Raw genomic sequence first — 27,169 nt, 5'->3', positions numbered from 1 at the left:
TGGGGACTGGAGAGCAAGGGGATCAGCTCACTTTGGGTGACACCATGTGTCATGCTAAAGAGGAAGTGCAGAAGTGATCCTTCCTGACAAGACACAGAGGGCTAAGAGGAGTCAGAGCAGAAAAGAATAAGGGGTGATCATGACAGGTTTCATTTGACTGAGTTGTTTTCTTTATTCTATGTACAAGATTCTGCTAGAGAGGAGACATTTGCCCTGTTGCTGCTGATTAGATTCCCCCAATGTGCACTTCTCTTCTTATAAGCTAAAGTCATATGTTGGTTGGATGGTTGAATGTCTGGTCAAATTTCTATTTTCTTTCTTAAAAAAAAAAAAAGCCTCAGATCTTGCAAGGCCTATCTCCTAAAGATGAATTTCCTTGTGATTTCTGCATTCCTACAGGTTGCCATTATCACAGACATCAATCTTCTCCTGGGAGAAGCATACACAGTGGAGTGGAGCATAAAGATAAGGGATGATGAAAAAATAGACTGTTACCCTGATGAAAATGGTGCTTCTGCAGAAAACTGCATTGCCCGTGGCTGTATCTGGGAGGTAACCATGCTGCTGGGGTTCACGTGCATGGAAGTCTCCACACCTAATGTATAGTTTCTTAAGCACAGCAGTAGTACTTACATAACTACTTAAAATCCATAGAAAGGACTTCCTAAGGGACATGATCTGGATGTGATGAGTAGGTGGGGACATGTGTGAAACTTTTTAAAATGAATATTTTGCTTGGAGACGAGAAATAAAGTTATGTTATTGCCAAGTGATCAGTGATGGGCTGGTTTTATTGTGGTATAAAATGATGTTTCTACCCCTGTTTAGGTTAGAGAACTTTAAGACCATGTGCTGTGCTGATCTATGACTTTACCCTTACTTTTCAGGCATCCAATTCTTCTGGAGTCCCTTTTTGCTATTTTGTCAACGATCTATACTCTGTCAGTAATGTTCAATATAATTCACATGGGGCCACAGCTGACATCTCCTTAAAGTCTTCCGTGTATGCCAATGCCTTCCCCTCCACACCCGTGAACCCCCTTCGCCTGGATGTCACTTACCATAAGAATGAAATGCTGCAGTTCAAGGTAAACACAGTATATGTATCAGGGAGTGATGAGACCCCTTTCAGTTCCATTACCTTTTATTGGTCCGAGTCACAGAACCCTAAAATAAGTTAATCATGCTACAATAGACTAGATCATTATCCAGAGAGCATTGAGAAATCATTGAGGGAACAATGAGACCTGCCCTGATTTTCATTTGGAGAAGATTACTGTGGCTACTGTTAGGAAAATGGTTGGGAGAGAAAGAGCGGGTACGGAGAGACAAGTTGGGAGGCTACTAGTTAGGCAGGTCAGTTGAGGGATTAGGTTTGGACTAGACACTGGAATGCAGGTGGAGAAGAGTGGACCTGTCTGAGGTTGAGAAAGTTGGGTTACAGGATATAGTGCTCGTTTGCAAGCAGGTGACAATGAAGAGGGAAAATCAAGAATGAAGACCGTGTTTCTATCTTGCGTCTTAATATGGATGGTGCTGACATTAACTGGAATAGGAATAATGAAAATGTGCTTGATAAATATCAGATGATATGTTCATTTTGGGATACCGAATTTGAGATTTCTGTAAAATAGGCATCAAGATGCAGTAATTTCATTCCTTTCCAAGATTTAATTGCATTTAAGGGCTAGGGATGGACTAGCTGTTATGTCTAGTTCTCTATTAAACTAAGCTTCTCAAGGGCAGGAATGTGCCCTTTCCTCTTTGTGTTTCTGAAGTCTAATTCAGAACCTGGCACATGGTTAGCGCTGTAATGTTATTGACACAGTAAGTGAAAGTGATGAGGATGTTGTCGCATTGCCTAAAAGGTTGTTTATAATCTGACATCAACCCGAATTCTGAGTTTTTGTACATCCTGTAATGCAGGGATGATGCTAATGTATGTTTGTACATCATAGTACTAGCATGTTGAAGGCACCCAATGAGTTTGAAGTGAATGAACTTCCTTGGAGTTCTAGCCTCAACCGTTGCCTAGTCTACCTCTTGACCACAGAGTAGCTCTTTCCAAAATATTTGCCTCTTTATGGCCCACTTTAGTACTCTCTGCCTGTGCAGTTTTTATTCTTCAGCAGAATGACTTGATCTCCCTTGTTTGTTTGGTTAATAACTACCAAGCTTTTAAGAGTCATCATGTGTTTCTCCCATGACACCATCTCAGTCTCCCAGAAACAATGTTAGGCATTTCCTTCCCTAGAATCTCACAGCACGTCTACATAGCTGTCCCTTAGCACACGTCACCCAGGTGTCGTGAGCTGCTGTCTTTCACTAATCATTAGCATGTGAATTTTGTAAAATCATAACACTGCTTATACAGCTCACATCCCTAGTGTCTTGTGTAGGCAGGGATGTCTTAGGTACTCATGAATCAGTTTAGATACCACCTTCAGCAAGGACATTCAGATTATTTTAATTAAATTGATTTCATTTTGGGGAGACAGGTTTGTTTTTCAAGTCATAATGGTTTTAAGGTATTTATATATACTCACATACCCACATAAAATAACAAGTAACATATTCATAACTACTACACTGATTCCAGAATGACTTTCCAAGTCAGCACCAATGTCCCATAGAGTATATTAATGTAACAGAGGCCTGAATAGTGAGAAATGACAGAAAAAATGTTAAATCTTATATTGTTATTTGATATATTAAATAAATCTCAGATATCATCAACTTAAAGAAGACAGAAACATACCATCTGCACTTTTTGTCCAAAAATAAAAAAGATTCTGCTAAGGGTATAGGTTTCAAGAGTACTATTCTTGCCTAAAATCGATTTCCTCTGGCCTAGATTTATGATCCCAACAACAATCGGTATGAAGTTCCAGTTCCTCTGAACGTACCCACGGTGCCATCCGGCACCCCTGAGGGTCAACTCTATGATGTCCTCATTAAGAAGAATCCATTTGGGATTGAAATTCGCCGCAAGAGTACAGGCACTATAATGTGAGTGGCTTTTAGTGTGACTCAGAGTTGATGTCTACCTGTGCCTTCGCTGCCAGGCCCATTGTCCTTGGATGTATATCCTGGTTCCAAACATCACATTGTCCACTTTCAGATCCATGGATGAGTTGTTTCCTTCAGACCTGTTCTTGTGGGAAATCTTTAGCATTCTGGAAATAATTACTGAGGCAGTTGAGTGTGCCTGAGGATTCATCCAACAAATGTTTATGGGGTGCCTTGTCTAGAGGAGTTGCTGCTCCTTGTAGACAGCTGAGGGTTGTCTTCTCATGACAACCAATAATAAGTAAATATCACTTTGAGTGCTATGTAAAAAAAATGCGCTGTGGTGTGCAAGGGTGGAAGGTGGTGCTGGTGTGGAGTGTACCCAGCTGTGATGATGAGGAGTGCTTGGGTGTGTTCTGTGAGGGCCACTGAAAGGAGGCAGTGACAGTGGGAAACAGATGAATGAAGAATAACTCATGGGTTTTTAGCGAGGATTTCTATGATATTTTAATCAAGTTGAGTTTCTGTTTTGTTTTGGAGATGAACAGGTTCTGGATAAAAATCAAACGTTCTGTTGTCCTTGAAAAGTCAGCTGCTGGAAACAGAAGGAAAAGCCCATTTTCTGTTTCAAGTCTGCCTTTTTGTGTTTCAGTTGGGACTCTCAGCTCCTTGGCTTCACCTTCAATGACATGTTTATCCGCATCTCCACCCGCCTTCCCTCCAAGTACCTCTATGGCTTTGGGGAAACTGAGCACACATCCTATAGGAGAGACTTGGAGTGGCACACTTGGGGAATGTTCTCCCGAGACCAGCCCCCAGGGGTAAGGACAGAGCATTTGGGATCTGTGTCTCTGCTTCTCTCCACCCACAGTGCTCAGGCTTCGGGCTTCATCTTCCCAAACTCCACTTGGTCGTCTCATTCTGGTTTAGACGAGTGGGCCAATTCTCAGTCTCCTTTGTTTCACGTGTTTAATTGATTTCATGGAGAAAACTAGACCCATCTTAGCAAACATATTTTTGTTGAGTTTCTTTCTCAGGCATAATGTCTTTTAAACTCCTACTGCTTCTCCCCATGATTCTCCAGTACAAGAAGAATTCCTATGGTGTCCACCCCTACTACGTGGGGCTGGAGGAGGACGGCAGTGCCCACGGAGTGTTCCTGCTGAACAGCAATGCCATGGGTAAGGCCGTCCATCACCTCCCTTATTTTGGGGGCTACCAATCATGCTTGAGTCAGTTTAGAATGTGTTTAGCCTAACTCTTCCTTGAAGTCAAAATTTTCATTTTATGGGCATTTGTATTTAATTTTTCTTTGTGTTTAGCCTTTCTATTTATTTCAGTATAGGATCATGTTATAAGAAGATTTAACCCAACTCTTATTTTGGTAAAAATCAGATAAGAAGGGATAGTAACACCACGTGGGTCCCAAATATCCTGGAGGTCAGCTCGTGGGAGCCAGTTATATAATTTGAATTAAGCTAAAACTATGGGTCAGAGAAGTTGTTCTGGGGGTCTGAGTGTGTAAGGTATGTTGAAAAACTGCCTCTAGGGTACTGTGCTCACTATCTGGGTGAGGGGATCTATACCCCAAACCTCAGCATCGTACAATATTCCCATGTAAGAAACCTGAACATGTATCTCTTTATCCAACATAAAACTTGAAATGTAAAATACAGTAATTTTACAAGAGTAGAATGACAAAATACGGTAAAGTACCCCAAAGAGAATCAAACCGAGGAACAGGACCTGTAGACTTCCACTGATCTTCTTCAGTTCTATGAGTATGATAGAAAATACCTGTTCTTACCACTCTATGATAGACAGGGAGCAGGAAGATGGAGAATGTGTGGATTTCAGGGGTGATGTGGAAGGTTTCCCTCGTGATGTGGAAGGTTTCCATCTGGGTTAGCATTTTTCTTCCTTTTCAGACGTGACGTTCCAGCCCCTGCCTGCCTTGACATACCGTACCACAGGGGGAGTTCTGGACTTTTATGTGTTCTTGGGGCCAACTCCAGAGCTTGTCACCCAGCAGTACACTGAGGTAGGGGGAAATCCATCTGTTTATCAAGCACTTATACAGCACATTCTGGATGCCAGAGCCCACATTGATTAGTGTAACTCTCAGATGATAACTGGAAATACTGGTCTTTCTTGGAGAGATATTATAGAATAAGAAAAAATAAACACATTCAGATTATCATTAAATGTACAGCCTCTGTAAGCATTGCAGAAGAGCAGAAGTTATAGTGGTACCAGTGGTGGTGATGGTAGTGATAGTGTGGTGGTGGTGGTGTTTGTGGTTATGGTGGTGGTGATGGTGATGATGGCAGTAGGGGCTGATGGTGGGGATAGTGATGTGGGAATGGTGATAATGATGGTGGTAGTAGTGGTAGTGGTGGTGATAGTGATGATAGTGGTGGTAGTGGTGATGGGTGTGTTGGTGATAATGATAGTGGTGGTGATGGACACAAGGGTGGGAGTGATGATGGTATTTGTGGTAGTGATGGTGATGATGCTATTTGTGTTAGTGATGGTGATGATGATGGTGGTTATGGTTATGATGGTGGTGGTGACAGTGGGTTTGTGTGAGGAGTGTGATGTTGGTGATAGCGGTTGTGATGATAGTGGTGATGATGGGATGGTGGTGGGGGTAGTAGTGGGGTGGTGGTGATGGTAGTGAAGGGTAATGATAATGGTAATGATGGTGGTGGGGGCACGATTGTGGTACTGTTGGTGATGGTGAAAATAGTGATGATGGTGGCATTGATAATGATGATGGTGACAGTGACCATGGTGGTTGTGCAGCAACAACACACAGTTATATATTACCAAGTGCACATCACTGATTTATCACTTGCTGCATGTTCGAGTACTTCACCCATATTAACTCATTCATACCTCACAGGAACGCTATGAGGCAGATGCTATTATTATCCCTTATTTAAGATGAAGAAACTGAAGCATTAAGAGTTTACTTAATATTTGCCTAAGTTCACACAGGTAGCAGGATTGGAGCCTGTATGCTAAGCCAGGCATTTGTCTCTGATTTTGGGCTTCTTAATGAGTTACCTACAGTGTCTCTAGGAATAGAGTAAAATCAGCTTTTCCATAATTTTTAAGAAGGAGGTCAAGCCTAGCAGAAAGCTTTCTCCAAGTATCCCAGTGGCTCTATATCCTGTCAGTTTTGATGTGGATTTCAATTAGTTAGTTGTCTAGCTTGGGGCATGGAAAAATATTCTTGTTACTTGATGCACAACTTCAATCTGGTGCCTCTGTTTTGAGGACTAATATTTTGTGTCTATTTTCTAGTTGATTGGCCGGCCTGTGATGGTACCTTACTGGTCTTTGGGTTTCCAACTGTGTCGCTATGGATACCAGAACGACTCTGAGATTGCCAGCTTGTATGATGAGATGGTGGCCGCCCGGATCCCTTATGTACGTTCTCAGTCATGGCTCTGGAGTTTTGTAACTAACCCAGGTGCCTCTGTGTCTGGGCTCATTTGTCTAATGTTTGTGGGATTCTATAAAGACATAATGTTCTTTTTCAGGCAATATCACAGCCCGAGCACAGTAATGTAGTTAAGGGTGCTTGTTTCCATCCTCTAGAGATGGTAGCTCGAGACTCACTGTGATTTCCCGGAGGGGGAGATAGGCTGGCTCCAGGGCTATTTCTGCTGTCTCATGTTTCCTTCCATTTCTTTCACATGTCTTCAAAACATTTAGTCAAAAACGTCTTTGGTTTCATGAGAATAAATAATATCCCACAGTTCTTTTACTTAATTCTTGAAAAGACTAACCACAAATCGGTCAGACAACTGTACATGTAAATACAATCTCAGTTCCTGCATCAGCTCTGAGCTAATAACTGATGGATTACACAAATCCTGGGATGGGTTTCCAGAGGACATACAGATGGAAATAAACCTTATTCTTCAATGGAGGATGGGAGGGGACCCAGTCATCAGAGAATTGATCCCATGAACCATCCCACATTTAATTTTATCCCACTTTTCTATTGTTTACAATTGTTCCATTAGTGGAACATAGTGTTTCCATTAGTGGATAGTGAAATGCAATATGACAGTCTCAGGAAGAATGTTGTGTATGATTACCCTCAAGATTTGGTATTCCAAAGCAACTATACATCTTTACTTTGTTTTGTAGTAGATTTGCCATTACCCGTCGATAATTAACAGTATTTTTCCTCAACGTGAACCACTGATACCAGGGGCAGTCTCTTGCAGGACGTCATCACAATCACACCTGATATGGGCAATTTACAAAGCACTTTCCAAACAGTGTTTTATCTTTTCCTCAGAATTGCCATGCTAGAGACACATTCTCATCCTATTTTATGCTGACTTTGATTTTTTTCTATCTTGTCACTGAACATTTACAAAATTAAGTGAATTTCCCAGCACCTGTACCTAAGAAGTAGCAGAGCTGGGATTTGAAAGCATCAACGAGAAGCTGTCTGGAATTCCATCATGTATAGTGGAGGGTTGTTCTCCTGTAAAGCTTGAGCATGTACAGCAGCAGCCACTCAGCTCCCCGTGTCCTCCCGCAGGACGTGCAGTACTCAGACATCGACTACATGGAGCGGCAGCTGGACTTCACCCTCAGCCCCAAGTTTGCTGGGTTTCCAGCTCTGATCAATCGCATGAAGGCTGATGGGATGCGGGTCATCCTCATTCTGGTTAGTCCTGATGTGAATGTGTGTGGTCAGTTTGGGAGCAGGTATGGGCTTTGGTGGAGAAAGAGTTATACTTTATTTCCATGTTGAAAGTAGGTAAATTGAAGTGCAGTAAGAATTCTGTATTTCCCAGGACTCACAGAAACTCTACAGTTCAGGTAGAAGCCAGCGAGTTCACCCTGGAGGAGTTTTCCTTTATTCTGTTTCTCCTCATTCTCTGGCTTTGGTTTTCCCAACTGACTTATGCTTTGATTTCAGGATCCAGCCATTTCTGGCAATGAGACACAGCCCTATCCTGCCTTCACTCGGGGCATGGAGGATGACATCTTCATCAAATACCCAAATGATGGAGACATTGTCTGGGGAAAGGTATAATCCTAAGGGATGACCCACTAGTCCCTAGCCTGCGGGTGGGTCATGGTTACTGGGTCACACGCCTGTGTATGTTATTTTTGGCATTTTGTATTTTGACCCAAGGTGTGAAGCTCTCCTTTTCTCAACAATATTTGTTGATACAATTAATGACTTTTAAAGTAATGTAACATGTCATGGAATTCACTTTTCTTTTATGTCAATCCTACATGATAGTCAAAGTATCATCGCTCCTAGGACATGGTTTATATAATAATTTCTTCGGAAATCCTGTGTAAGGGAAACTGTCTCGTGTATCGCTGCTTAGCATGTTTCTCTCCATAGGTCTGGCCCGATTTTCCTGGTGTTGTTGTGAATGAATCTCTAGACTGGGACACCCAAGTGGAGGTAAAAGGGACTTTGTCTATTTGGGTGGCGTCAGTGTTTCTAGGCAGGGGCCGCCATTCCTGGGATTCTGGACATGCCTGTACCGTGGACATGGACATGACGAGGGACAAACACTTAGGTCACGTGTCTTGGGTGTCAGTCTGTGCCCATTACCTTATATGGAGTAATACTTTACTGTCCACTGGGATGTAAATATGTATTATTATCCTTGGGATTCAAGACCAGAGAGCTTAAATTACTTTTCCCCAGTTTTACATGACAAAGTGGTGATTTCAATTCCAAGGCTATCAGATTCCAAAGGCCCAGGAAATTTCCACTGGGTGATACCTCCTAGAAGTGCTATCTTCTCCCTGGACTGGCATACTTACTGTTGTTGCCATGGTTTTCCCTTTCTAACAGTCTTCAACCCTGGAAGACTGACTAGGTCTTTTTCTTTGTATATCTTTCTTTTTTTCCCCCATGAACAGGTTCTCCATCTTCACACTTATAAGTCCTCCTCTGAGCCCAATCCTTCCTTGCATTTCTCAACTTTGCTTTTACCTCTCAGTTTCCAACCTTATTTTAAAACCTGCTCTCTCCTGTGGACGGTTTGTTGCTTATAATGGATCCAGGTAGCCCATGCTTCTGGACCTGAATTTTTTTCCAGATTCACTAAGCATTTCTTGCTTGAATGAATACATGGCTCCTTACAGGTCTAGGAAGCCTACAGCCCCATCCTCTGGCCAAGATGTGTGTCTCCTGAACTGAGGCAGCCTGTGTGCTTTACTATCGATTGTTGTGACAGTACCCACAGTCAGGATTGTCAGGGTGGGGCCGAGGACTTCCTGGGTAGCAAGTACCTTGCCCTACCTCTTGAGCTGTTCTTCAATAATGGTTATTCTTTCTGGGCAGGAATTGTAGCAGGGCATGTGTAGCCTGTGTGACCCCCACAGGAGAGCTGAGGAGACAAGGAAAAGGCCTCTTTTCTAGGACATGTGCCAGGAATTGAAGGGACAAAGAAGCTGGCCTGTGCAGTCAGCAATGTGGTATATGTTGTGGAGTCTAGATACTCTCTCAGGATCAAGTGTTAATCAGAGAAATATCCATATTGTGGGAACAAATCTCAGCAGTTGTAAATTCAGTTAGCAGCCACTCAGAAGCCCAGGGGCGAAGACCTCTTTTGGGGGTTTTTTCTACATGATGAAAGATTGTAGCCCACGGAGAGAGGTGCAGGAGAAACACTCATCACCAGGAACGTGACTGGCAAGAGTTAGGCCAGAAATTCATGCCTTATCCAGATAAGCTGGTTTTGAGGGCAAGTGGTGAGTCCTAGAGGGAAAGACGTATATTAGATAGAACCCCAAAATCTGGAGCCTGAGGCTGGGACCTCGGACAGCTCCAACAGGGTAGTGAGAGCAGAAGGTACTGCAAGCCTGTGATGCCTACTTCTCTGTTGTCAGTCTTTGACTTCCTGGATCTTAGAGCCAGTTGGCAGCAGTTGCTCTTTTCGATTTAAAATGAGACACGCTTGGGACCAGGTTGCTTGGCTATTGGAGTCCATGACTTTATTTTCTGTCGGTAAATTGAGTAAAACAATGCAAACAAAACAGAAGCTGGGGCAGGTTTCGAAGATTGACAAGAATGAGTCAGACTCAGTTCAAGGCTGTTTTCCCTTTATCTAGTACTGAACAAGTATCTATCTATGCATATCTGTCTGTCTGTCTGTCTATCTATCTATCTGTCTGTCTATCTATCTATCTATCTATCTATCTATCTATCTATCTATCTATTTATCTATTGTATCTATCCATTTACCTACTATATCCACTCTATATCTGTCTATCTATGTATCATCTATCAGAGAAGTATTCAAAGGAGAAGACGTAGCTTCCTGTCCTCTCGTCACTTCCTACAGTGAATAACTTGAAGCTTAGGGGTCCAGGCAGCTCACATGGACACAGGAACCTGCCCAACCAGAGAAGTTCTGTGTCATTGGCTTCCTGACTTTTATGAAGTAGTCAGGTACTACATTATGAGTCCCACAGTTCAGCAGCCAGTAGGAGCAACACTGCCACCTTGAGGCCATTTGGAAATCTGAGGGCAGTGTTAGTTATCACAGGAACACCGGGTGGCATTTAATGGGCTGTAGGCAGGAATGCCAATAGCTCTGACTGCAGGGAATTCTCCACAAAAAATTGTATGCCTCAAATGCCAGTTGGGTTTCTGATAAGAAACACTCATTAGGGGATTCACGTAATCTTTTAGGTAGCTCATAAGAGATTATTGGTAGATAGAATAATTGTAACTGTTAGGTTGGTGCACAGGTAATATTTGCCATTATTTTGAATTCCAAAACCGCAATTACCTTTGCACCAATCTAATATTTATATTATTAATAGTGAGACCCACTTGACGAGGCTGGTGAGGATGAAGCCACTGATGTCTAGGCCTGGCTTCGCTGAGCATAAAACAGCCAAGAAGCCTTTGAAAAGCAGATTTCTGAGTCCAAAGCTCCAGTGATTTAATTCAATAAGTCTGTGATTGGATGTATGAATTGCGTTTTGAAGCATATGATGTGCTACAAAAAGACTGCTAGGTGATCCTGAGGCCCAGTGTGTGGGTGGGTACATCACTGTTTGAAGACTGGACAAAGTGAAGGCAGAAGCCACAAGGCAAGACTTGAATATGGGCAGGCAAAGGCAGCACCTTGGAGAACGGCCGAACATTTTTATGAATTTGGTAGGCGTCGTCCGAGCAGTACTTAGGGAAGCTCCTACATCATGGCTGGCCAGTTTCACCACGTGTACCCAGTATGGGATGCAATTCTGACTGAGATGTGGCTGATACTTTCTTTATTGTAATTCTCCATCCCCCACCCATCCCATTGTTTCTAACCCTGCCTGATCTGGAGCTCTCTGTTTCTGGTGAAAAGTTCTGTTTGTTGGGTTTCCTGGTTTCTACCTCCATTTCCTCACAAAAGTCATCCCTGGCAAGCCCACTTCTCTCAAGATTCTGCGTGATGTGAGCCACTGTCTTCTCACGTCCTTGACGGCCAGACCCATGCAGGCTGATCTGTTTCTGTTTTTTTGTGTTCCTTCTTTTGCCCTTTATCTAGACATCTGGGTTCCTACCTGCCTTTTATCTGTGGTGTATAAGAACTGGAGCTCCCCTAGACCAAGTCCTCTTTCTGTTGCCTCCCCCACCCTCCTCACAAGCATTCTTTAGCTCTTTAACTCTTACAGTGGTGTGATTAGCATAGAGGAGGCTATTTACTGAGACATACAAAGGACCATAATATTCCATAACAAACAACATGAGTATATTAAAATGTATGGATATTTATTTGCTGCTTCTAAGTGGTGTGAACCTACTACTAAACACTGAGTATTTTATGCCAGGTTCTAAGCTGAACATTGTGGGCAATATAAATATCACTCAGAAGAATATAAAGCAAACTTCTTACTCTCAAAAATCTGCAATGTAGATAAAAAGTTGTATCTTGAATCTGTCTTTCAGATAAGGAAAGACACTGCTTTTATTATTTGAGGGAAGAAGGAAATAAGGGGAAGTTGATGCATCCTCTTTAAGTCCTCTCAATTTATGCTCCAACAGCTGTAGTTGTCCTGTGATTCTGAAATTGTAGAAAACACTGAGGTGTACTGGTCAAATATCCTGAAATGTCATCTTATTCCTTCCTCCCCTCTCTCAGTGGGAATGATATAGGAGGGACTCCCTGGGTGTTTCTTTCTAACCTATTACCATGCCTCTCATGTCTGCAGTCTCTCCCTGGCTTTGTGTTTGAGGAGTGCTTAGGAAATGGCAGGACTGATGTTGAGGGTTGGGCATGGATTACATGAGGTCACTAGTTCAGGTCATTGATTGTCGTCCACCATGTGTATATGAAGAGAACAGTTTTTGGATGTTTTCCAAATGCTGGGAAGGTGTGCAAATTACGCTAATTTCTCTTCTCATTCTACATTTCTCTAATTAGTTAATAACATTATTTAGGCCCTGTTCAGGCCATCTGTCACCCTGCAGCTCAAGTATCTGTGTGAGTTGCATTCTCAGTAAGTGTCTGTTTGCTGTCTTATATGTTTGTGTGGGACACATAAATTATATTTATATTTTACAGCTATATCGAGCTTACGTGGCCTTCCCAGACTTTTTCCGTAATTCAACTGCCAAGTGGTGGAAGAGGGAAATAGAAGAACTGTACAACAATCCGCAGAATCCAGAGAGGAGCTTGAAGTTTGATGGCCTGTGGATTGTAAGTGTGTGTGTGTGTGTGTGTGTGTACCTGTGGCACTTGTCTATCTTTGTGTGCCTGAGTATATGGACCACTGACCTTCAGTCAAGAGGATAGTCATTGTCCATGGAAGCCTGTTGACATATCAGACACTTCCTCCACTCAGGAGTGGGACATCCCCGATAGCCCTCAGACTGTGTACCGGACCTAAGGCTCCTACTGTAAAACCTGTCAGGCCGGACCAGGTGTGGTGGCTCACGCCTGTAATTCCAGTCCTTTGGGAGGCTGAGGTGGGCGGATCACCTGAGGTTGGGAGTTTGAGACCAGCCTGACCAACATGGAGAAACCCTGTCTCTACTAAAAATACAAATTTAGTTGGGTGTGGTGGGGCATGCCTATAATCCCAGCTACTTGGGAAGCTGAGTCAGGAGAATCGCTTGAACATAGTAGGCAGAGGTTGCAGTGAGCCGAGATTGCACCATTACACTCCAGCCTGGGAAACAAGAGTGAAACTCCGTCTCAAAAAATTGAAAAAAAAAAAAAAAAAAACCCAAAAATCCTGGAGGCAATTTACTAGGAATTTCTTAGAAATTTGATTGCCTCACAGCCACCTGGGAAGAGATTTATTTTTTAAAACCTCTAGCCAGTCATTCTGTAGGAGTGAATTAATCTTTCCAGCCAGTTCTCACCGGGATTTGAAGTTCCCAGGGCTGGCATCTACAGGGGTTACTGGATGTTGCACAGTGTATTCACTGCTTCCTTGGCTCAGAATTGGCTGGACATAATTATCTTAAAGAGTGAGGTATGTCTGTGTTTGGCATTTCTAGGATATGAATGAACCATCAAGTTTCGTGAATGGGGCAGTTTCTCCAGGCTGCAGGGACGCCTCTCTGAACCGCCCTCCCTACATGCCACGTAAGAACCCTTGGTCTCCTTGACTGGCAGAGCTAGGACTGGAAGGATGGCCACTGGAGGAGCCCAGAGGCCAGGGGTGTGCCTGCACAGCTCAGGGCACATCCTCATGGCTGCTGTGGTTTACTGGGGACCAGAGACAAAAACGCTGCACTTCCTTTACCCAGATGGGCATGTGCAAATGACCAGATTCATTGAGCAAATTTCCTGGAATTTGTCCAGAAAGCAGTTAGCAGTGCTCATGCCACAAAGGATTCTCACAGCTAGGTTTCTTAGTTTTTCGGCTTGTGTGAATTCCATCACAGGAATTTCTTGTGTCATCAATGGGTGGGAATTATTGGCTTCCCCTTATGATGGAGCTGATGGACTTTGGAGTTATACTTGAGTTCATATCTTGGCTCCAGAAATTGTTCTCTCTAGGAGTTTTGTGACTTTTCAGAGATTATGGGATATTTCCAAATCTTGGTTTGCTAAACTGTAAAAGACAGATAATGATGTGTTCTTCATAGAATTATGGACATAATTGGCAAGTCAGAAGCCTAAAAAGGAGTCTGTCATGTAGTGTTTGACAGCTGTACCTTCTTCCTTACACCTCCGCTTTCTTCAGTGAACTTGATGTTGGAAACACTGCAGGTGCCATAGCAGCTCAGAGCTGGGGGCTCTGTGCTCAATCTCTGGGAAGATGGAGAGTGACCCAGGCAGGACTCAAGTCAGTCTTAAGATCCAGTGTTCAATCCCTTGAGGAGAGGTCAGGGATAAACAGAATCAGGGCTGGATTTCACCTCACCAGTTCTTCCTCCTCAGATTTGGAGTCCAGGGACAGGGGTCTGAGCAGCAAGACCCTGTGTATGGAGAGTCAGCAGATCCTCCCAGACGGCTCCCCGGTGCAGCACTACAACGTGCACAACCTGTACGGGTGGTCCCAGACCAGACCCACATACGAGTGAGTCTCTGCCTTCTCCAGCTGTCACAACCCGGAGGGATTGCCAGGGACTGACATAGCCACCCTAGTTTTCCTTTCATTCCGATTCCAGGGGTTAAGAGGATTCTCATGACAACCGTGTAATGATTCTTATTAAACAAATGCTCATTGATGTGGAGCCAGGCCCTCTGATTAAAAGGAGGAGGACAGATTTAAATAAGACATGGTCCCACCAGTGAAAAACTTAATGATCCTGGTGGGAACGACACACATGGAGACACCATAATGATCACACAGGGCAGCCGGCGGTGCAATAGCTTTAGTTACAGGAGGTGAAGGGAACACAGAGATTGGGCATCTCTCCCCTTTGTTTCAAAAGTGAATCATATTTTGAGGCTTTTTTTTTTTTGGCCATTCTTGGTGGAGGGTAACTGGTATTCTACGAAATTAACACAGTCCCCTTTGCAAGCTCAACAAATGGTATGTATTCTTCTAAGGACAGTCTTATGATCTTCACTTTGTTCCTCCTCAAATATAGAAAACTGCGTATCGAGGAAACCAATAGCAAGATTTAGTAATTCCTTACTATTTTTGGCTACTCCTTTGAGGTTGCTACAGTGAATTTCCTTGTAAAGCACTGTGTGAACCCATGACTCGTTATCTACATTATCTGGGATCAGTGGGGCCCCCATTGCAGCTCAGATTCCCATGTTCCCTCCAATCACGCAGCAAACATTGACTAGGCTCAAGGGCTCTGGGAGCAGAAGCTCTCTGGCCTTTGCTCCCTTGGCCGTGCTCTCAGTTTACCTCCTGTTGTCCTCCAACCAGAGCCATGCAGGAGGTGACGGGACAGCGAGGGGTCGTCATCACCCGCTCCACATTTCCCTCTTCTGGCCGCTGGGCAGGACACTGGCTGGGAGACAACACGGCCGCGTGGGATCAGCTGAAGAAATCTATCATTGGTGCGTGGCTCCTTCCCAGGGCCTGTGCCGGTAGGGCAGGGAGTTGGGATACTTGGGGAAGTGTTGAGAAGGCAGGTGGTGAGAGCCTGGTGTGACACTGCTGTGCTTCTCATTGCAGGCATGATGGAGTTCAGCCTCTTCGGCATATCCTATGTGAGTGTCCTTGGGATCCTCCTAAGCACCAAGAAGGTGGGGACATCTTTCAGAAATCATCAGCCGGCTTGTTTTGTTTCCTCTTGTTTCAGACAGGAGCAGATATCTGTGGGTTCTTTCAAGATGCTGAATATGAGATGTGTGTTCGCTGGATGCAGCTGGGGGCCTTTTACCCCTTCTCAAGAAACCACAACACCATTGGGACCAGGGTAGGACCGTGGCTTCTGCCTCCCGTGTTCTGTGTCACTAGAGATACAGTCTCCATTTCCGAGCTAAAATTAACGCAGTTTGTATTTCTTGGGATATCTTTTAAAAAATTGTTGTTGTTGTTGTTGTTGTTGTTGTTTGCGGGAGTGGGCACAGGTGCTTACTCTTTGTCCAGGCTGGATCGTGCCTTATCCCAATCATGGCTGACTGCAGCCTCGACCTCTGGTTCTAAAGCGATTGTCCCACCTCAGCCATCTGAGTAGCTGGGACTACAGGCACATACCAACGTGCCCACCTAATTTTTGCATTTTTTGTAAGATGTGGTATTGCCATATTTCCCAAGCTATTCTCTGACTCCTGGGCTCAAGTGACCCACTCGACTCAGCCTCCGAAAGTGTTGGGATTACAGGCATGACCCAGTGCACCCTTAAAAATTGTTACGACCTAGTGTCTCAATGAACCATATCCCTCAGTGTTCTTCAGATTATTTTTTTTCCTGTATTTTAGGCAAAATTGTACCAAAAAGAATGTCTTACAGTGAGATTTTATCAGCTGTCCTAGGAGAGCTTCAGTGACTCTTTCCAGTCTGTTAAGAGTATTCCCTGGGCCTCATGTATAGTTTTCTTTTGTTTAGCTGTGAGTGATCTTCAGTTGGAATATGCCTTCAGTGACCTTCTTAAATCCCCGAGAACATCCAGGACAAGCTCCCAACACTGTTCTCTTTCTCCTTTAGAGACAAGACCCTGTATCCTGGGATGCTGCTTTTGTGAATATTTCCAGAAATGTCCTGCAGACCAGATACACCCTGTTGCCATATCTGTATACCTTGATGTATAAGGCCCACACGGAGGGCGTCACGGTTGTGCGGCCTCTGCTTCATGAGTGAGTGTCCAGCAGGGATCCTGATGACTAATGGATGACTTATTGCATTCTATATGGCGGGAGTTGATATACAGAATTCTTCCAGATTGAAGACATGCTTGCCTTTTGACATGAACCCTTGAGGCCCAGACCATACTTTATTACTCTGTTTAGCACAGTGTTGTACGTACCATAGGTCATGAAAAAAGGCTATGTATACAATGAACAAAATTGAATCATGCCATATAGCATAGAATAGTTTCATTCTGATTTGGCTGTGCAAAGACCTATCTATGTTTTGTCAGTTTGGTTATATGCAGCCAAGTCACAAAAGAAGAATTTCAGCAAGAGATTTGAGGGAGGAGCACAATCCTTGCATTTAAAATGTGCCATGGTTAAGAAATGAGGTAATAGTTTACAGGAGAGAACACATCTACATCCCAGCATTTCTGAAGTTTGGGGCACATCCCGTGGGGAGAGCAGAGGCTGGTGCTCCTGATGAAGCTAGGCCTAGGGATAAGGCAAGGCAGGCTCAGGGGCAGCTGGATTTCCGACTGGATCTGAACTTGAGGAGCTTCTTCCGAGTCTCGGGCTGGGGCTCTGTTGGGCTCTGTTGGGGACCTTCATTTCCCTTTCCAGGTTTGTGTCAGACCAGGTGACGTGGGACATAGACAGTCAGTTCCTGCTGGGCCCAGCCTTCCTGGTCAGCCCCGTCCTGGAGCGCGTGAGTATGGAGGCCTCCGATGGGGGGAGGATCCCAGCTGTGAGGCTTGGGGAAAAGGACGAGGAGAGAGGCCTGAGCTGGTGGGCGTCGTAAGACATGGTTTCTTATTCTCCCTGTGTCTATTTCTCTCCTTCTGAGCTGAAGTCTGTCACTTAGGTGTTGTGGGCCTCAGCTCCTTCATCTTTAAAATGAGCCTAACAACTCTGCTTCATAGGATGATCAAGAAGAAAAGACCTCATGGTGTATTCAATGACACAATCATTTCTTCGTTAACTAAAATAAGGAATAGAAGGTCAGATGGGGGCAGTGTCGTAAAGATGGGGGCAGTGTCGTAAAGAATGTGTGAGTCCTCTAGCACTATTACAACTCTTCAGAAGGATTACTTGGCAATGTGTGTACTTGTATTGCTGCTGGCTACCCCTTCCCTTCCTGTGTAGGATTACCTCCCAGCAGTAAAAGCCTTTCTTTACTTCTGTTGTTGATTAAGCTTCTGATTAAAATACCAGTTAATTGTACCTCACCCAAATCTTTTTTTTTTTTTTTTTTGAAACAGTCTCACTTTGTTGCCCAGGCTGGAGTGCAGTGGTGTGATCTTGGCTCGGTGTAACTTCCGCCACCCGGGTTCTAGTGATTCTCTTGCCTTAGCCTCTCGAGTAGCTGGGACTACAGGCACATGCCACCATGCCTGGCTAATTTTTTTTTGTATTATTAATAGAGACAGGGTTTCACTATGTTAGCCAGGGTGGTCTTGATATCCTGACCTCATGATCCGCCCCCCTTGGCCTCCCAAAGAGCTGGTATTTCACGCATGAGCCACCGCTCCTGGCCCCAAAATATTACTGTACCCACAAAATTTTCTTCTGCCCAAACACAACCTCAGTTGTTTGTCTCTTTAAGAGGAAATGGGGTAAGTCTGTGTTTATAAGCAACAGTGATTTATTTTTTCCCGAACTCCTGGATACCAAAGTGCTTTATGAAGCCACTTGTTTTGGGTAGGCAAATCTCCTGTTTAAAAAAGAAAACGGGAAGAAGGTTTCCCCAGTCGCTAACCTCTCCAGATGTGAGGCAGATGGGTCTAAAGCCATCAGAATTATTTCACCTCTTTCCTAAGCAGTTTGATTTCTCTGTCCTGGAAAATGGTGCCCACTGCCTCACTTTGTTTGTGTTCCATTTTAGAATGCCAGAAATGTCACTGCATATTTCCCTAGAGCCCGCTGGTACGATTACTACACGGTAAGTTTTTCTGAATGTTTATACAACATGGGAAAATGGTAGAGAAAACAAAGGCTTTACATCTGATGGACCTTAGGTCAAATGCTGGATCTGTAACCCACCTGCTGTGTGTTCTTAGAGAAGCCACTTTAACCCTTGTAATGTCAGTTTTCTCACTTCCAAGTGGGGTTAGACCACTTCCCTCATAGAACCGTTGTGAAATAACACATAAAGCATCACACTCAGGGTCTGGTTTTTTGTGGGTGTTCTCTTTGTGTTAGTTTTTAATATTTCCTTATATCACTGCTATTTACCATGTTGTGTAAAGGCAGATGCTAGCCAACATTGGAGATTGTGTTGCCAAGTGTAGTTTTTGTTTTTAATGTTGTATCTTTGCCTCCTGTAAGTTTGTAAGTATAGAGGCCGTTTTGTCTCTTTTTATTAAATATCTCCTTCCATAGCATAGACACTCAAAGAAGGGCGATGCACATAATTACCTAAGGCACACAAGTGATTAGACAATATGCAAAACACACACAGAGGTGTGGGACCCAACCCTTGTGAGTCTAAGCAGTGCAAGTACATTTAGAAATGAGGCAGCAATGAAGAGCTCCTTGCCGCATAGTTTCATTGCTAGTATGATTCCCAAAGACTCAGCTGGGAAGCCAGGGTCTTCCAGGGCAGCTCTGGGGTGGTGGTCTCTTGCTGGGACCCTGACAAGTCAGACCCTGATTCATGAGGAAGAATCAAAGGAGGTATTTCCTTCGTTTCTAACCAGGCTTCTTCTTCTGACTTTCTGAGGAGAACATAGTTGAGGGCTGGCAATACAGGAAAGGGGTACAAGCAGGGAAACAAGAAGCAGAGCATGTGCTGGCCCCTTTCATCCAAGGGGACTGCAGTGAGATTAGGTGAAAACTGGAGAAGGATGTACAATTTTGAAGATGAATCTCATAGTTAGGATTAATGAAGAAGTGTCACCTTCCCAAGTTTGGGTACTTATTACTCGTTCTAGAGCACAGCCTGGCAAACTACGGCCTACAAAAAAATCTGGTTGTTTGCTGATTTGCATATAAAGTTTTATTGGAACACAGCCATGCATATTTGCTAGTTCTCAACAATAACAACTTCTTACCTGTAAAGTAGTAGCTCTCAAATGAGAAGATTTTGCCTCCCAGGGGACATTTGGCAGTGCCTGTGATATTTTTTGTTGGCACAACAGGGTGGGGGTGAGGAGGCGATGCTGCTGACATCTGAGGATTTTGCTAAATATCAAAAGGCACAGATAGCCCCATCACCAGAGAAGTGTCTGGCCCCAAATCTCAATAGTGCTGAGACTGAAAAGCCCTGCTCTAGTTGACAACATGTAGGATGGAAGGATGGTCCCTTAGGTTAGATTTCTGATTCAGGTGAGAGAGTAGCACCTCTTCCTGTCACACATCAGGCAAATGTAGTTTGTACGGTGGAAGCAAAGGCATAGACCCTAACAAGATATGATAGCAGCCTTGCGAGATTTTATGCAGCACTTGGTGAATGCGAAATGGGTAATGGCAGGTAAGTGGTGAAGGGTGATGAGCAGGCATAAGTTCAGAGGGGAGGATGAGATGTCTGGCAGGATGCGTTGTTCAGGAAGGGTCCTTTCCTCTCCTTCATCATCTCTTACCTTCTTCTGCCCACAGGGTGTGGATATGAATGCAAGAGGAGAGTGGAAGACCTTGCCAGCCCCTCTTGACCACATTAATCTTCATGTCCGTGGGGGCTACATCCTGCCCTGGCAAGAGCCTGCACTGAACACCCACTTAAGGTGAATGACAGGACTCAGGTTTTCCTTTACATGTCAGTTAGCTCAACAATCTGTAATGAAGTCCACCAAAAAGTAAGCATCACTCTCAAGCCCACATGCAATTTTACTCAATACTTGTTTTTCTTTGTTTGCTTGTTTGTATGTTAATCTTTTTCAGACTCGATACTCTGACTAATTATTAATAACTCTTTGAAGTCTAAGGGAGTGAGATGATAGGTCTAAGAATGTCATTTTTTTTTAAATTTATTTTTTATTTATTTATTTTTATTTTTGTATTTTTTATTTTTATTTTTTTTATTATTATTTTACTTTAAGTTCTACGGTACATGTGCATAACGTGCAGGTTTGTTACATATGTATACTTGTGCCATGTCATTTTTAATCTCACATCTGAGATGGAAGTCAACATAGGAGCAGCCACGATTCACAATAGCTTTGCAGAAGCTGCTGTTTTAGAACCATATCCAGTGGATTTTGAAAGATTGTACTTCATGTCCTTCCTTAAAGCCTTTGAATTTCTTTTCAAAACACACTAACAGCCAAGTGATCAGCCTCATTCATTTGCCAGGACTGTTGCAATTGTAGTACCAGAAGTCTCCCTTCTTGGGATACTTCTCATTTCTGAGAACCATCTGCTGCTAGTATCTTTTCCAGTTTGATATTTGATAGAAGTATTCTCAACTCAGTTGGCAAAATTCTCTGACTCCTATCTTTGTCTCTTGAATCTTGTTCCCCACAGTCGAAAGAACCCTCTTGGTCTTATCATTGCCCTAGATGAGAACAAAGAAGCAAAAGGAGAACTTTTCTGGGATGATGGGCAAACAAAGGGTGAGTGCTGTTACGATCATGTTGCTGTTTCCAAACCCGCACCTGTGACTTAGGGTCCTTCCCTCCTGCTGGTCATTGAGGTATGGGAGAAATCTCAGCAGGCACAGCAGCAAGTCACTGAAGTATTTTGTTTCTGGTTGCACCATTCAGGGATAGTGGTAGATGAACTGCAGACAAAAGAAAAATACATTTGTATCTCTGACAATTCTCCCATTAGCCAGTGATATTTATAATAGGCTCTCATTTTATTGTCAATGGGTGCTTAGATGAAAAGGTTTCAAGACTGTTCCCTAATTCAATGTTAATGTCTTCCTCCCAAAATTCTTATGAGCAAACGTTGACAATATAAAAATCATGCCCCTGCCAGTGAGGTAGTGAGAATATACTGTTCCAGTGTGTACTCATCTAGCCATACATTTTAGCCTATTTGCGGCTCCAGTATACAAACAATTCTTGTGCTTCAAGTTTAGGAAATAGATTCCCTTGAAGCATATGCCTTGGAAGCCCTCAGAAGGGAATCTTTGCAATGTTCCAGTAGGAAAGAGGAGGAAAAACAATGGGTTGGCCTTGGAGATGCTTGTCCATCTAATCCAATATGTAGATTCAAAATTATTTATTTAGTTGTAAAATATTTAATTGGCAAATAAAGATTGAATATAGTTAAGGTGGACAATGTGAGGATTTAATATACGTAGGCATAGTATAGTGATTACCACAGCTATTTTAATGAACACATCCATCACCACCAATGCTGCAGACTGGATCCCCAGACCTTATTCATCTACTAACTGAACGTTTGTACCCTTGACCATCATCTCCTCATTCTCCATGGCCGCAGGCTCTCAGAACAACTGTTGTAGGCTCTGCTTCTAAGAGATGAACTTTTTTAGATTCCACATAGAAGTGAGACCATGCAGTATTTGACTTTCTGTCTCTGGCTTATTTCACTTGGTATAATGTCCTCCAGAGTCATTCATACTGTTGCAAATGGCAGAATGTTCTACTTTTTATGTCTGAAAAATATTCTATTGTATATTCATCCCAGAATATGTTTATCTATGCGTCTACCAATAGACACTTAGCTTGTTTTCTTATCTTGGCTACTGTGAGGAAAGTAATTAAAAACTTAAATGTAAGGGCTAAAATTGTAAAGCTCCTAGAAGAAAACATAGAAAAAACCTCCTTGACGTAGTCTTGGTAGTGACTTTTTGGATATGACACCAAAAGCAAAGGCAAAATGCCAAAAAGGCAACAAGCATGACTACATCAAACTAAAAGGCTCCTGCACAGCAGATGGAACAATCAACAAAGTGAAAAGGCAAACTACAGAATGGATAAAAATCTTTGCAAACCGTATATCTCAGAAGAGATTAATATAAAAAATATGGAACTCATGCAACTGCAAAAGACCCAATGACCCAATTACAAACTGGGTCAAGGACCTGAACAGATGTTTTCCCAAGGAAGACATACAAGTGGCTAACTGGTATGTGAAAAGATGCTCAACATCAGGAAATGACAGAAATTGCAAATCAAAAATCACAGTGAGATATCCCCTCACACCTGTTAGCATGGAAATCGTAAAAAAGGTAAGAGATAAGTGCCGGCGAGGGTGTGGAGAAAATGGAATATTTTAGACTGTTGGTGGGAATGTAAATTATTACAGCTGTTATGCAAAATAGCATGGAGGTTCCTCAAAAAATTAAGAACAGATCTTCCCTGCAATCCCATGAAATCCCGCTTCTGGGTGTATATCCAGAGTACAGGAAACCAGTATCTCTAAGAGATATACTCACTCCTCCCATATTCATTACAGCATGATTTGCAACAGCCAAGATATGGAAACATTCTAAGTGTACATTGATGAATGAATACAATGGAATATTATTCATCCATAAGGAAACAGAAATACTGCCATTTGTGACATCAGGATGTAACTGAAAAGAGTGGTGGTGTGAAATCTGTTTTTCTGTGGTGGGCAAGCCAGAATCTGACTTGACTTTCTCTCACTTGCAGATACTGTGGCCAATAAAGTGTATCTTTTATGTGAGTTTTCTGTCACTCAAGTGAGTATCATATTTTTCTGAATCTTAGGTGTGGGCTTTGGACTGACCATTAGCACATCTGTGCTTGTGTATATTGTATCTGTGTGATTATATTTGTAACTTTCTATGCATTATTGGCTATGAGTGAGCACATTTCTATTTATGATTTCATCAGAGTTTTCAAAAGAAGGCATTACTATAGCAAACAGCATTTGTAAATAGAGTTTAAAAATATCTGTGTGTTTTTATGATTGTTTTAAATTAGAAAATTATTAAAATAATTTTGTGCTTCTTGAGCACACACTAGTAGAGAAAGCAGAGAGGCATCCAGGGCAGTGGGGGTGTCCGGTCTGCAATGGAATATTTGAGTGACTTGAGAATCTGTGTATTACAGGCATACCTTTATGCATAATTGGACTTAATTGTTTTGTAGAACCGCTTGGAGGTGAATATTTCACAATCAACCTACAAGGACCCCAATAATAATTTGGCATTTATTGAGATTAAAATTCTTGGAACGGAGGAACCTAGCAATGTTACAGTGAAACACAATGGTGTCCCAAGTCAGACTTCTCCTACAGTCACTTATGATTCTAACCTGAAGGTAAAACTCCATTTTGTTGAGATGATGTATTGAGAATTCTCCATAGTATCATGGTGTTCCTTTTTGCCAAGACTGCATGGGTTCTTGAAGGAACAGAGGAACCATGAGGCCTGTTTGGGGGAAGTTAGAGGACTGGGAATAAAATGAGGTGGCCAGAGCTAGAATGAGTTGGGTGTTTACCTTCTTATTCCCTTCTCTGCCTCTCAATGTTCTTCTCTCTCTAACTGATTTCACCTCCTTTTCCCCCAAATAGAATTATAATTACAATGAGGCACAAGAAGAGCAAAGTTAGGAAAGTGGGGAACAGCCTTACATTATTAGACTGTGAAAATTATATGACTGGAATAGCATAGATAAGATTCAGTTTTGAAAAAGAGGCTAGTTTGCATAGGAAACTTGTGGTCAGATTTTGGAGGGTCTTAGATACAACTTGATTTAATTCTCAAAGGGCCTCACGTTGATCCTTGAATGAAGGCTGTGCCACTGTGTGTGCGCATTGCTGGGAGTGGGAGTGAGTTTGGGGACTAGTAGAACGGGGAAGTACAAGATTGTTTAGACTGGGAGGAGACTGGGAGAAGGATGATAATTTTAGAATGGAATTTTATTATTCCAGACAAGTGAGAACTTGGGAAGTGCTGTTTAAAGAAATATCAAAGATAAGAAAAGTATATAGAAAAATATTAACTATTTGAATGAATGGTAATCAAGGAAGGTTTCAAAATTGGAGTCTTTGGGGTTGCAGAAGCGAAGAGGCTGGGGTGTTAGAAATGCAAAGAAATATATGATTTTTTTCAGCCTCTCAATTTTGCTGTTGCTAAAATTGAAACCCAAATAAATGAAACAGAATACCCGACTTACCCTGATGTGATTATTATGCATTGTATGCCTGAATCAACATATTTCATATAACCCATAAATATGTATACCTACTGTATACCCGTTAATATTAAAAATTAAGGAAAGAAATCATTTGTTCAATGTTCTATGGAAATGTGGATATGATAACCAGATCATATGATTCTTAATGCTGTGTTCTTTCTACCACTCCACGCCAATGGGGATACTGGTTTGGGGACTGGAGAGCAAGGGGATCAGCTCACTTTGGGTGACACCATGTGTCATGCTAAAGAGGAAGTGCAGAAGAGAGCCTGCCAGACAAGACACAGAGGGCTAAGAGGAGTCAGAGCAGAAAAGAATAAGGGGTGGTCATGACAGGTTTTTTTGGACCAAATTGTTTTCTTTATTCTATGTACAAGATTCGGCTAGAGAGGAGACCTTTGCCCTGTTGCTGCTAATTAGATTCCCCCAATGTGCACTTCTCTTCTTAAAAGCTAAAGTCATATGTTGGTTGGATGGTTGGATGTCTGATCAAATTTCTATTTTCTTTTGTAAAAAAAAAAAAAGCCTCATATCTTGCAAGGCCTATCTCCTAAAGATGAATTTCCTTGTGATTTCTGCATTCCTACAGGTTGCCATTATCACAGACATCAATCTTCTCCTGGGAGAAGCATACACAGTGGAGTGGAGCATAAAGATAAGGGATGATGAAAAAATAGACTGTTACCCTGATGAGAATGGCGCTTCTGCAGAAAACTGCACTGCCCGTGGCTGTATCTGGGAGGTAACCATGCTGCTGGGGTTCACGTGCATGGAAATCTCCACACCTAATGTATAGTTTCTTAAGCACAGCAGTAGTACTTACATAACTACTTAAAATCCATAGAAAGGACTTCCTAAGGGACATGATCTGGATGTGATGAGTAGGTGGGGACATGTGTGAAACTTTTTAAAATGAATATTTTGCTTGGAGATGAGGAAATTAAAGTTATGTTATTGCCAAGTGATCAGTGATGGGCTGGTTTTATTGTGGTATAAAATGATGTTTCTACCCCTGTTTAGGTTAGAGAACTTTAAGACCATGTGCTGTGCTGATCTATGACTTTACCCTTACTTTTCAGGCATCCAATTCTTCTGGAGTCCCTTTTTGCTATTTTGTCAACGATCTATACTCTGTCAGTAATGTTCAATATAATTCACATGGGGCCACAGCTGACATCTCCTTAAAGTCTTCCGTGTATGCCAGTGCCTTCCCCTCCACACCCGTGAACCCCCTTCGCCTGGATGTCACTTACCATAAGAATGAAATGCTGCAGTTCAAGGTAAACACAGCACATGTATCAGGTGGTGACTTGACCCTTTTCAGTCCCATTACCTTTTATTGGTCCGGGTCACAGAACCCTAAAATAAGTTAATCATGCTACAATAGATTAGATCATTATCCAGAGAGCAGTGAGAAATCATTGAGGGAACAATGAGACCTGCCCTGATTTTCATTTGGAGAAGATTACTGTGGCTACTGTTAGGAAAATGGTTGGGAGAGAAAGAGTGGGTACGGAGAGACAAGTTGGGAGGCTGCCAGTTAAGCAGATCGGCTGAGGGCTTAGGCTTGGACTAGACACTGGAATGCAGGTGGAGAGGAGTGCACCTATTTAAGGTTCAGGAAGTTGTGTTACCGGGTCTGGCGCTCAATTGAAAGCAGGTGACAATGGAGAGGGAAGCATCAAGAGTGATGTCCGTGTTGGTATCTTGCATCTTAATATGGATGGTGCTGACATTAACTGGAATAGGAATACTGAAAAGGTTTGTGCTTGATCAATGTAAGATGATATGTTCAGTTTGGGATACTGAATTTGAGATATATAAAATAGCCACCAATGTGCAGTTATTTCATTTCTTTCCAGGATTTAATTACATTTAAGGACTAGGGATGGACTAGAGATTAGGTCTGTTTTTCTATTAAATTAAGCTTCTCAAGGACAGGAACGTGCCCTTTCCTTTTTCTGCTTCTGAAGTCTAATACAGAGCCTGGCAGATAGTTAGCGCTGTAATGTTATTGACACAGTAAGTGAAAGTGATCAGGACATTGTCACATTGCCTGAGAGGTTCTTTATAATCTGACATCAACCTGAATTCAGAGTTTTTGTACCTCCTCTAATTCAGGGATGATGTTGTAGTGTGTTTGTACATCATAGCACTAGCATGTTGTAGGCACCTAATGGGTTTGAAATGAATGAACCTCCTTGGAGTTTTAGCCTTAACCATTGCCTATTCTACCTCTTGATGATACAGTAGCTCTTTCCAAAATATTTGCCTCCTTCTGACCCACTTTAATTCTCTCTGCCTTTCCGGTTGTTATTCTTCAGCAGAATGACTTGATCTCCTTCCTTTGTTTGGTTAATGCCTACCAAGCTT

General features: G+C 42.7%; 1 protein-coding gene across 39 annotated transcripts in view; it reads left to right on the top strand.

Moving 5' to 3' along the window:
• The window catches only part of MGAM (maltase-glucoamylase), a 273,176-nt gene that overhangs the window by 101,380 nt on the left and 144,627 nt on the right, over nt 1–27,169 (top strand). For 4 of the 39 annotated variants that reach the window (XM_050782185.1, XM_050782190.1, XM_050782182.1 and 1 more), the window contains exons 68-72: nt 21,180–21,268; nt 23,285–23,334; nt 23,747–23,917; nt 25,386–25,538; nt 25,876–26,076. In XM_050782185.1, the coding sequence (XP_050638142.1) occupies nt 21,180–21,268; nt 23,285–23,334; nt 23,747–23,917; nt 25,386–25,538; nt 25,876–26,076 (664 nt within the window). Of the gene's footprint in view, nt 1–399; nt 553–887; nt 1,089–2,854; nt 3,010–3,661; nt 3,831–4,093; nt 4,191–7,576; nt 7,706–7,960; nt 8,072–12,572; nt 12,708–13,513; nt 13,602–14,402; nt 14,542–15,348; nt 15,483–15,600; nt 15,636–15,727; nt 15,845–16,575; nt 16,725–17,342; nt 17,428–18,603; nt 18,661–20,315; nt 20,441–21,179; nt 21,269–23,284; nt 23,335–23,746; nt 23,918–25,385; nt 25,539–25,875; nt 26,077–27,169 lie in introns of all 39 variants that reach the window. The other 35 variants (XM_050782201.1, XM_050782202.1, XM_050782196.1 and 32 more) reach the window with 33 other exon arrangements.

The sequence above is a fragment of the Macaca thibetana genome, chromosome 3, assembly GCF_024542745.1.
Source record: "Macaca thibetana thibetana isolate TM-01 chromosome 3, ASM2454274v1, whole genome shotgun sequence".
Classification (NCBI taxonomy): Eukaryota; Metazoa; Chordata; class Mammalia; order Primates; family Cercopithecidae; genus Macaca; species Macaca thibetana.
This window is presented reverse-complemented; position numbering and strand designations above follow the sequence as displayed.